Genomic DNA, 12844 nt, shown 5'->3' with positions numbered 1-12844 from the left:
GACAGTAAAACAAAACCCGAAACGTGCTTCAGTACTCTAAACCAGTTTTGACAAGAATGTAGTAACTAAAAAATCACCCTTTACATACATTTTGAAAAATGTGCGTCTTTCTTAATGTAATTAAAACTGATTCAAAATTTTGAGCTATTGGAAAGGGTTTCAGAAGCACAATAGCTCATAGAAAACCCAGGGTCTTGTATCTTACAATTCTTAACCATTCCTGTGTGTGCGGGTAATTTAAAAGATGGATGGGCCTACATTCCTCCAATTATTACGCCGAATTCGAATGGATAGTTTGAGAAAGCACTTTTCATGACAAAAATCAATCTTAGAGGACTTGTCAATTACTCGCAAGAGACATTACACAATGAAAAAACTTTAGGTGACTCAGGCGGGAATTGAACTCAAGACATCTAACCATCACGCCACGTGTACACGGTTTTAGTCCAGTTTAGTATTGACAAAATCCCAGATTTGTTAATTCTTCTTCCATCAAACAACATTACACCAAATTTGTAATGTTGGTCTCATAGCTTTCAAAGTTCACTTAACACAAGAACTCAAGCCAGTAGATCACCACCAATTTCGTACAGGATCTTTCTGTCTGCGTTCTTGAATAAGACAAACGATAATTGTCACATTAAGAGATCAGAAGATACAAAAATTATTGATCTTATTCAACGTGTCCCTGTTTGATGTGTTTTTGGACTGGCTCACCATAGCTGTGTGATTAGATCTTACATATAGGAATTTGGGCTTACGGGTTTTTCAACGCTCGCATACTCAATAAATCATAATACTTGTTTCTTTTATACATACATAATATATGAAAGTTACAACTTATAAGGAACAATTGATCCGTTTTTACATTTTTTAAGGCAATACAAATTGTTCTGATGAAATTTTTCAATGACCAAACAATTCTTAAAACTTTTAAAACGTTACAAAGAGTGCTGAAGCCATCACTAAAAGTTCTTTAAAAAGTTTTCTTAAAAAAATTAATTTAGTTAAGTTGAAGATTCCGTATTTTAAGTTTTCATCAAGATTATTTTATTTCAAGAGCTCTTTGACAATAAAAAGGAGACTTTATGAGTTAAAACAGTTTTGGAAAAAGGTAATTTTTTGCTTAAAGATCATGATTTCCCTATTTCGTAGCCAAAGGCTCAGATTCATAGTTAAAGTTTATTAAATCCTACTCTTGTTTTACTGCAATTTAAGAACATTCAAAGTCATTTAACACCGGATGCAGACATTTTGAACTACTTAATTTGAAGTAACAGATAAGAATTGATCTATTTTATAGAAAAGGAAGTTTTTTGAACTTTCAAACACTCCTTTTTACTAGGTCCAACTTCTGTTTTTATTATCATGAACCTCTTTTATATTCAGTTTCAATGACTTTTTTTCTTAAAACTTTTCAATTACTAATTAAATTTCTGCCAAAAATAAAAACTTGCTTAATTAATCAAATCCTAGCGAAAAATCATTCCAATAACTCTCCTATAAAGTCATTTTATTTCTGTACTACTTGTAGGTACATAAACGAGTACTTGTACTTTACAAAAAAACAACAAATTTAATCGCAACTAGGTCAAATCATTCTCACTTCTAACTTGTGAAATTCAACCAGCAATATTCATTCAGCAAATAAACACACAATTAAATTCAATTTAACGCCTCACTTGCTGTCACATTCTTTTTATAAAAAGAAAAACTTTGTCTTCTTCCCCAACATTATTTTATAACCAATGAGTTGCAGTCACGCGATTTAAATGTTCCTAAGGATGATTAGGTACATAGTTTGTATATAGTCGTAGCTTATAATGTATAGATACATTTATAGTCGAACTAAGTTGATGATAGAGATAGAGAGTAAATCAGCAATGGCGGCAGTAGCGCAGTGTTGCGGTGAAGTGGCAGCGATAGCGGTAGTGGCGGTGGCGGCACTTCGGTTCTTCGGCAGCAGCAACACTTTGCGGCAGCATGTTTTCATCTACTTTTGAGTCTTGCTGATCAGAAATCATTGCTTGTCTACAACAAACAAATAATATGTAGGGTCGTCTTCATCGTTTAGTTTTAATTATTTCTTAAATGATACTTTTATCTTTTGATTAGTGTGCGATTAAGATTATGATCAGTTTACATTTTACTACTTCAAGATAGATGTCTATGGGGAATGTATGGGTGTTCTGAGATTTCTTTTATACAGGGTATTTCGTGGTCTTATTTTTGATAGGGAAGTAAGGGCAGTGTATACAGTTGCTTTAGTTAGAGATACAAATAATTTTTTGAATATGTTTATTGTTTAACCTTGAACCCAATTTTTGCCGTATTGTTAACCACAGGGATTATTTCTTTAGCCGAACTACACGAATATGGGATGCTTTACCAGGCTCAATATTTTCCACTACAATTGGCAGACATTCAAAACTAATTTCGGTCCTCCCCTAATTACTCGGAATATGTCTAATTATTATGAGGGTTTTCATAACCTCTTGAGTGTGCGCATAATATAAAAATAAAATACCTTATGTTATTTTTATCTTAGTTTTTAAATTTCTAATTTAATAATTTTCTAAATCATAAGATATTAGCTGAAAAACATAAGTTTTGTGTCCACCCTTCAAAAAGTTCTGCTGTAAAACTCAAACTTCTAAGAATTCCCATTAGTTTACTTAGAAATTCTTTTTTCAGCCGCACATCAAGAATGTGAAGGGCTCTGTTTCTCATTCACTTTTTATATTAAAACCTTAAAGCTTAACGTTCCAACTGTTTTTAAACATGTAAAGGGTATTAATAACCCGTTTAGTAGATGGAAGGTATAAAAGAGTTTTTTATAGCCTTCTAAACTGCGAACTTATTAAATAGCTTGCTTCAAGCTTCTATATGGTAAGATATTGAAGGGAGTTGTGCACTCAAAATTGGAAAGTTAACTTGTTGTCGAAAATAATATTTCAAAGAAAAACACCATAGAAATGCTCATTAAATCACATTATGTTACCAGTGAAAAACTATTAAGGAAAACTAACCTCCAGTATTTTCCCCACTGGTTTACGTAAATTTAGAAAACGACTTTCTATTTTGAATTGAAAAATAATGTCAAATCGAAAATCGAAAATCATAAAAATAAGAAACACCCTATACTTGGATCAAAACAATAACTAAATGTACTTCGAAAAAAATGCAGCACATTTGTCGAATAAATCTGAATTAAATCAGTTTTCTACTTTTAACTTTTTTGTAACTTTTGAACTTCTTTTATCTTTGTTCTTATTTTCAAGAGTATGCAAATAATATTCCTTATTTAAGCAAAGGGGACCGTAAGAACTTAAAAAAAGAATTTCTATTTCAGATGTAACTTTTCAAAGATACACTTGCAGGTAGTCTTTGAATAATCCTAGTAAAGAAGAGTTTCTATGTAAATTTAAGACAACATTTACAAAAATAGGATAATCAGTTTTTCAATTTTAATATTATAGTTTATTGTCGTAAAAGTTACTGCCTAAACAAAACACAGGTGCAAGTTCATATTAGAATATATCAATAGTTTAAGCCTTTACAACTTCGAAAGTCAATTCTTATAAATTGTTTAATAGATGGATTCAGGATAGCTCTTATTCTTCTATTTTGCCAGCGGATAGTTTTGGTGTGCATTTTTCAAAGTTTTAAAGTATTAAAACACGTAAATATGTAAACATGAGTAGATCTTTAGTTTAGTAACTCATTTTAATTATTCACAAATAGTATTACCTAAAAGAAAAATTTGTATAAACTTACAAAACAATGATTCTAGAAACTCGTATGAACTTTAAACTTAATACCAGTTCACAAATTTTTAATTCGTTTTCTTTAAAAGATTTTTTTGAACAATGAGGTATTTTAAGAACGAATTATTTTTGTTTAAATATTTCGTATACACTTAATATCGATCCTTTCCACTTATTTATCGTAAGCACCAAAATAAACTATGTATATCGTAAACGACAAATCTAAAGCTTAATGCTGATCCTTCAAACCAATTATACCCTAAAGCAGTATTGTAAATTATTAATTATGATTAAATTAAGACATGACAATAGCCTTCAAGTCTTCATGATTCACTAGCAAATTTTAATAATTAGGTTTTCTTTTTGATTGAAAATGTAGCTTATTATAAAATGGCGGAAAAGGTTTGATATGTTACAAACAAGAGGAGGATTGACTAGAAGATATTGGTGGATTGAGGGAAAATACGGTTTTGTAGTGCAATACACATTCTTGTATGCAGCTAAAGAAAAATTAGCTTTTCTTTAAATTGAGTTTTATTGTAAACTAATGTGCATTGTTTTGAGGTGTAGGAAAAGATGTCAACAATAGTACCTTTTAAAGAATTTTTAACATAGATCTGTCATGTTTAAATTTGTGGGACGTACTTTTTTTTTTAATTAATATGTTTATGGTCTTTAAATTTAAGCCTTGACCACTTCTGGAAATAAAGCCGCCACCAAATTAGTAAATGCAATAAATGGTTAAGCACTTTGTATGATAAGTTTTTCCATCTTTTGAGAACAAAATGTAGTCGAATTTTAGCTTACTCATTTTTAAAAGCAAACTTTTATTCAGCATGGGACGATAGTGTCTACCATTCCTCATATGAGAAATAATAAGGACCAATAATGCCGCCAGCCTGTAAGCCACACCAAACAACCAATTTTTAATGATGATTTGTTAAGGTAAGATTAAGGTGATTCATCATGGCTTGAGGGTTGTCTTTGATCCTTGAACACCAATTTTGCTTATTCACGAATAGTCAAATATTTATGACGTTCCATTTAAACTTGACGAAAAGTACTTTTTTCAAAATAAATTTTCAGAGTTTGGAAGCGTTGTTCTCGCGATAAGGGATCCATGATAAATTTTACTGGTCGACGAGGTTTTCTTACTAGCAATACATTTGCACTTCAAATCTTCCTTTTTAAAATTTGAGAGATACTAAAATAATTTAAATTGTATCTAGAAAATAAAGATTTGAAATTTGCACAATCGTCATACAACTTATTGTGAAGAGATATTTTGAATTTTACCTTAGCCTTAAAAATGCCGTTTTGGATTGTTTTTAACATTTTTAAAGGAATATATTGTAAAAACCTGACGTAATAGAAAATTTGTATAGCGTGATTTGAATTAAGGACATCTAAATCCATTAAAAATAAAATGCACGACTGGGTCGTACGAACTTCCGTTCCTTTATTCAAAGAGTATGTTTAAAAAAGTACACATATAAGGTTTAACAATATACCTTTTAAATAAGTTTTTCTTCAAAGATATAAAGGCCATTTGATTTGTCAAAAAAAAAAACCGCGCGATTCATCCCAAAGACACAACTCATTTTAGGACAACTCATCCCGGAAATGAAAAATACTTGTAAGCATACTTAACGAAAACAATTGTTTGTGTATTCAACTAGTTCGTTCAAAGCTTTTTCCTTTGGATAGCTTTAATTTAATTTCATATAAGAAGAACCAGGATGGAAAATAAATTATCTGAAGATAAGAAAGAAAAAGGAAGAGCATGTATGTTTAAATAATTTTAGGGCGATCGCCAATTGGTTGTGTATTTAGGTAGGTGTCTAAAACGGATAAAAAAATAGTTCATTGGCGTGCTCAGCTTTATGCAGATAAATAGATAAAGACATGTTTATGATGATAATAAAGGAATGTTATTGGTAGGTAGAAGGTGCTTACTACAATCCAATCACATTCCTTTTTTCCTACAAGTTCCCGGCGCAAACATGGAGTTATAACGTTCAGTTCATTTATTTCGTTAAAGTTAAAAAAAAAAAAAACAAGCATAAAAACAGTCAGGCTCTTTTGCGTTTTGGATTTTAGTTACGAAGTGACACGTAAGCAGTAGTTGTAGAGGTTGTACGTACGTAATACAATATATAGGTGTCCATACGTGGAAAAAGGGGATCATGGCGAAATCTAGAATGCCAAAAATCTCGAATGTCGAAAATCTCGAAAATAAAAAACAATTATCTATAACGCTAAAATCTCGAATCCACAAAAATCCAGAAGTAACAAAAATCTCGAAAGACTCTATCTAGAAAAAAATCTCGAAAAAAAAATATAAATTCGAGATTTTTTTTTGTATTTTTAACAGTTAAAAGTCAATAAAACACAAATACATCAATTTACCCAATATTTTATTTTCTGAGCAAGAAAAAAAATGTTTACATTGCCTCAAAAATTCAAACAAACATTCTGGATTTTTGCATTCGAGATTTTTTTTTCTAGATTTTGGCATTTCGAGATTTTATTTTCTAGATTTTTGTTTTCGAGATTTTTTCCATTCTAGATTTTTGTTTTCGAGATTTTCATATTCGAGATTTTTACTTTCTAGGTAATTAATTTCTAGATATCGTGGTAGACCCTGGAAAAAGTTATTCTAATAGAAAATACATATGTATACCCTTTCTGGACCGTTTCTTAAACTTGTTATAAGTATTTATTCTTTTATTTAGGTGAACGCAAGTTAAAGAATAATATTGTAAAAACATATATACAAACTTACCAAGATAATACTTCTTGATAAATAGATTGTTGATTAAATAAACTCGGGCGGCCATTGTTGGTATTTACAATAGTTATTGTTATAAAAATACATAAATATGTTAAAATAATTAAAAAAAAAAAACAAAATCACCCTTTACGTATTCAATGCTCATGACACGTTACAAGAATCGGATTTGAGAATAAAGGTTTCAGTGAGTTGCATTGTTTAAATGTTTTAACTGCTTTTTATGCGAAGAAAAGTTAAATGATTTCTAACAAACTTCAATCAAAATGGCTCAAAATGTTTTACAAATAAAAATTTTACACCAAAATCATGCTCTGATTTTATGCATTATCGATTTCCTGTTTATCTCACAAATATTTTATACATAATGTTCGACATTGAATATGAATTAGTTATTCATCAAAACATAGCGTGAAATTATTAAAGTTAACATTTGTCAACATCATCTTCATCACATATCCATCGATAATTAGTTATATGAATATTTATATTATGTACATAAACATTCATATGTCTTTAATGTTTATATGTTATACTGTTTGTTTGATGTCTAGTCAGGAAAGCATTTATAGCAAAGCGATATAACGATATCAAACATACAAACATAGCGTACGATATGTAAATTTTAATAATTCCGATCATAGTGTTTAATATCAAAGTGATTATAGATGTAAAGTAAACATAATATCATTGATTGAGGGTTAAGTTACATAATGCAAACATTAAAGGACACATTTTGAAAGCGAACCGTTCAAAGCTGATGGATGATATATCGATTTTAACAATTTGTCACTTGAAATTTCGCACGTATAGTGGTATATATAATCCATAACACTTAATTTGACTTTTAAATCGACTTTTTATTAAATAGTTCTTTGTTTTTGTCTCATTTACAGGTACAACACTGACCAAGGAGCTATTATGGACCAGCAATTTTGTCTACGCTGGAACAATCATCCGTCTAATCTAACTGGTGTGCTGACCTCCCTACTGCAGAGGGAGGCGTTATGTGATGTCACATTAGCTTGTGACGGTGAAACAGTTAAGGTATGAAATTGTTTTAATAAAAATCCAAAATCCCTCTTATATCCTAAAACTATACTATAAAAAACAACATTGCAGTTAAATGCCTCACGTAACTAAAAAGCACAATATGCAAGGAAACAGATGGAATTGTGTGACAATTCATTTTTTATGTTTTCATATTACAAATCTTTCTTTTTCACTTTGCGTGGCATTGGTAGTTTTATCCTGTACAAGAAAACGACACCTTTTCCTCGCCAAAGAGGCTGCAGTAAAAATTAAATACGTGAGAGAAATTTGTCATCTCATAATCTTACACTGTTGTTTATTTTACTTATTTTGTGTTTGTACATTTCTTCACCTGCATTGAATTGAATATTATAATATTTTTTTCCACACCGAGGGGTTTTTATATTTTATCCTTGAAAAGAGTTTGATTAGGAATTAAGAAAATGAGAATATAAAATAATGTTTTGTTTTATAATTTTAGGCGCATCAGACAATTCTTTCAGCATGCAGCCCATATTTCGAAACAATTTTCCTGCAAAATCACCACCCACATCCCATAATTTTTCTAAAAGATGTCAGATACTCAGAAATCAGATCACTTCTCGATTTTATGTACAAAGGCGAGGTGAACGTTGGTCAAAGTTCGTTGCCTGCCTTTTTAAAAACAGCTGAGAGCTTACAGGTAAGACGCATTATATAAATATACGGACCTTAGAAAAATAAAGAACTTTTGTTAATATAAATTTTATAGGTTCGAGGATTAACAGATAACACAAATCTAAATTATCGAACCAGTTGTGACAGAATGAGAGATTCGGACACGACATCGCCCTCTAATAATCGAGAATCACGAGAAAGAGAACGCGAACGAGAACGTGAGCGTGAACAACGAGAACGTGATCGAGAACGTGAATGTGATCGTGAACGTGAACGAGAGCGCGAACGTGATCGAGATCGAGAACGAGAATTACACCATCGCAGTAGCAGTAGTTTAAGTTGTGGAGGCGGTGGTAGTGGTAATAATCGTGAGGGAAGTAGCGGCGGCAGCAGTGCTACAACAATTGTTGGAAATAATAATGTTGTAAATGCAAGCCTACAATCGGCCACAGCTTCGGCTTTATGTTTAAGCGAACGATCTCCTAGCGTTGGACCTGTCATTGGTGCAGGAGGAGGAGGAGGAGGAGGAGTGGGAGGAGGAGTAGTAGGAGGTGGTGGTGAAAGTGGCAGTATAACACCCATAATACCAGGAAGTGGCAGCAATAGTGCAGGTGGTGTAATCATCAATGAAAGGGAGCGCGAAAGGGCCGATAGTCGTGATGAAATAATGCAGCTAGACTATAGTAAAGATAGAGATCGTGATAGAGAAATGTCTACGACTCCAGTAGATCATAATATTAGTAGTAATAAGAGAAGACGTAAGAACTCATCCAACTGTGATAATTCGTTAACCTCGACGCATAACGCAAATGTACAGGACAGGCATTACACTCAGGATTCTCAGGTAAGTTTAATTTTTTATATCTTATCCACAATAACAACAAAAATCATATATTTTATTAGATTGTCTGTTAGGCTACCTGATGTTCTAGATCATAATTTTAAAGGCAGAATTTTTAATTTCCCATGTCGTAAGCAATTCTTGTTAGGAAAATTCTTGGGAATAATATTGTAACGCCACTTTATGTCTGCCATTCCTAGAAGAAGAAGACTTCAAAAAACCGTAAAGCAAAGAGATTACTTTCTTAAATTCAGAAACCTTAAGATATTAAATCACAATTATTCAAAAAATAATTTAACATTCCTATTATTGAAAGTTTAAAAAGTTAAAAATTCAATATTTTTTAAGAAAGAGAAAAGTGAAAATGAGGAAAAACATTTGTATGTCAGAAACGGTTTTAGTTCTTTCTTCCTAGAAATTATTATCTTTACAAACACTAAAGCTTTGGGAAAAGGACCAAGATTGTGAATAGCTTCGATTTAAATTCTTTTAAAAAATCAACACGTTTAAGGACAAAAACATTAACCTAATTATAAAATATTTGTCGATAGGGCTTTTGAATAGGAAACTTAATTTTAGTATCAGAAAATGAATCAATAAATGCTTTTTTCATTTTAAAGAGCAGAGAGTGTCAATAAAATTGGTAAATTGTTTCAGACAAAAGGTTTTGAGCGACAGCCACAGCTTTCATTTTTTACATCACTAACTTGTCCCAAAAGTTTAAGTTTGTGTAGTTAAATTTTGACAATTGTATGCGTTTTCAGAGCATGTATCGTTTCATTTGCTGTAATTACGTAGTCGTTACTTGTAAAATGTCAAAATATGACAGATTCTATAGTGAGAGTTTTCCAAATGACGAATTTTTCAAAATAAAACATTTTATTGGAAAATCCTATAAGTTTATACGAAACAAAAATTCTTTGTTGTTGAGAATTATTACCAGAAAAGAGCAAAGTTAATTTTTAAACAATTTAATAATGATTTTCATTTAAATTTATATTGATGTCATCAAGTTTTGAAATATTAATTACAATCAATTAAGTTGTGTTTGTAAACACAAAAAAAAGGACTTTCAATTTTATTTCCATTATTTATGCTCTGAAAATGAATGGCAATGAATTTTTTAAACAAAAAAAGAAAACAACAATCAATTCTTTTGAGTTTAAATTTCCTATAAAATATTTGTATATTCATATTTGATTTATGTACATTAAACCATCATATCTCTGTAATTTCATGATGTAAATTAAAACAAATAATAAATGTGATGATGACGATGACGAAAACCAATAATTTCATAAAAATGTAAAATTCCAAAAAAAAAATTGTTTTGGGTATTCTGATTGCATTTTCCATTTCAAATCGATTGTGATTTTTTGTTTATTACAAAAAACAAATACAAAATATATCAACTTCAACATACATAATGTACTCTAAAGGCTGGTAGGCTTCTTCCCATCTTGTTCTATAAACTCATTCAATATTCAACAATCCAATAATATATATTTTTGCGTAAATTGAACAGAAACAATATTTTCGTTTAATTAAAGCTTTCATCAAAGTCGTATAAATTTACATTTACAATCAATATTTGATAGAATTTACTTGAAAACGAATAATTCAGGAAAATTTAAACAATTTTTTTTTATTCCACACGAATATAGTTTTTAAATTTGTTTAACTGATATTTTTTTGTTAATAACCATTTGTCCTTGACTTTCCTTAAGTTTTTAAAATGATAGAAAATATTTATTTCTTAAATTTGAGTTCTAAGAAATCTTATAACTTGAAATCAATTACTTTTAAAATAGTTACTTACTTAAGGTGGCGTTACAGTACTGTGTGAACTAGGGCCACACCCAACTAACTTCTCCATCTAGCTCGGTCCCTATAGCTAGATGTCTCCACTTTCGATTTCAATCCCCTAAAAAATAATTGTTGATTGGTATTCTAATGTACCTACATTTAACTTAATGTTAGACAGGATAAACTTAATGTTAAGCAGGCTATGTTAAGTTCTATAACCCTTAAGTTAAAAATCAAATAAAGTTATATTTTGCCAACAAATAAGTAGTTTCTTAATTGGATTGAAGGTCTGATTAATTTTTTTCAAACTTGAAACATGCATTATTATTGTACCCGTGTTTTGTTGGAAAATGTATCAATAGTATAGTAGGATTTTACACGAATAACAAAAACAATATCCGAAGTATGAATACTAGCGATAAAAGTTATAGTAGAACTTACTAGGTATGGGTTTTTGACATTTATACGAGTCTCGAATAGATCTTATGTGATTTCGTTCTCAAATGTTGGTACGATTGATATTGCATTTGTATCTCGATGGCTGTGTTCGTTAAATAGTTGTGCATTTGAAACCATGTGTTTTCCCTTGGGGAAAAAATGAATCTGTTACTGTTGATATTATTTAGTTTTGTTAATAAAAATGGACTGACTAGGCTTATTTTGCAAGAATAAAAAAGATAATTAAGTTTTCCTATGTTTTCACTAAAGGTTTATCTCAGTTTAGATTAAATAAATCTTTTTGCAGTTTCCACCCCACAAGAAGATTTAAAAATAATTAAGTTTGACAGCACTTTCTAAAATGCAAATGGTGCTTCGATGTTTCTTGATTCGTGTTAAACAATGAAGAATTGAATAGTTCAGCAACATATTAGAATACGTTACCTTCTCCATGTGCCTTTTTTTTATAATTTGATTAAAACAAAAGTATTTTTTTTGTTCACAAACAGTCAAATAAACAGACCATAATGCATTATCTGTAAAACCAACTCCAACACACAGGTTTTTCTTCACAAATTTTGAATCGACTCCGATCCCCGCCCGGAATCGAGTCAAATCGAGCTTCAAGCTCGCTTCAATACCACTTGTTAATGTTGTAGTCTAAGAACAAACCCCCTTCTTGAAATTTTTATTTTATGTCAAAGCTGCAATTGTTAAATGAACTATTTTTATAGAATATCAATTTCCAGATGTTTTCTTACGATTTCTTATTGAAAATTGTCCATTTTATTCGTTTTAGTAAGTTTTTTTTTTGCTTAGTTAATTTTAACATTTGTGTTTTTTTTTTTTGTTATTATTCTGACAGATCTTCTTTCAGCTGTACCAATTTTTAAAAACAAAAATCTGTCTACTGCGGATTGTTTTGTTGGCAATTTCTCACTGTACTATATATGGAATACCAAAAAAACGCACTTTGTATAACTCGCTATTTGGGTAGCTGTCACTTTTGACATTCGATATAAATAAAATATTTTTCATTACTAAAACTAGAACCATACATTTTTCAAAATGATACAAAATTTATAAAAAAGTTGGCAAAACTAACGTACTTTTGAATCTTAGACAAACAGCGACAGCTTTGAAACTAGTGGACAAAATGTAAGATGCCTTAAAAGGTTAGTAATCTGAAAAATCGAAACTTTTTATAGTAGTAGCCTGGTAGCCTATGGTGTTTCCAAGAACCCAGACATAGGTATGAATGGTTTTAAAGTTCAACTCACTCAACACAACGTACGTTTTGTTTATTTGTTGAATAAATATGATTACTTTTTTTTATCGAAAGAACAGCTTTATTAATAAGTCCCATTTTTAATTCAGAGGCCTTGTAAATAAGCCCAATAAACCGTTTGAATTCATTGGAAGTCAAAGATTTATTATGAAGGGAATTAGAAACTACTGATGTTTTCGACACTCGTTTTCAATAAGCCTGCGTTCTTCTTTAAAATGAAATAA

The 12844-nt window shown here is 30.4% G+C and overlaps 1 protein-coding gene across 9 annotated transcripts in view; it reads left to right on the top strand.

Annotated features, from left to right (window-relative positions):
- LOC129940505 (sex determination protein fruitless-like) overlaps positions 1-12844 on the top strand; it is a 326270-nt gene that overhangs the window by 266779 nt on the left and 46647 nt on the right. For all 9 annotated transcript variants that reach the window (XM_056048868.1, XM_056048869.1, XM_056048866.1 and 6 more), the window contains exons 2-4: positions 7455-7605; positions 8072-8272; positions 8342-9091. In XM_056048868.1, the coding sequence (XP_055904843.1) occupies positions 7455-7605; positions 8072-8272; positions 8342-9091 (1102 nt within the window). The remainder of the gene's footprint in view (positions 1-7454; positions 7606-8071; positions 8273-8341; positions 9092-12844) is intronic.

Source organism: Eupeodes corollae, chromosome 1 (assembly GCF_945859685.1).
Source record: "Eupeodes corollae chromosome 1, idEupCoro1.1, whole genome shotgun sequence".
NCBI lineage: Eukaryota > Metazoa > Arthropoda > Insecta > Diptera > Syrphidae > Eupeodes > Eupeodes corollae.
The sequence above is the reverse complement of the archived record's forward strand: the minus strand, read 5'-3'. Positions and strand labels throughout refer to the sequence as shown.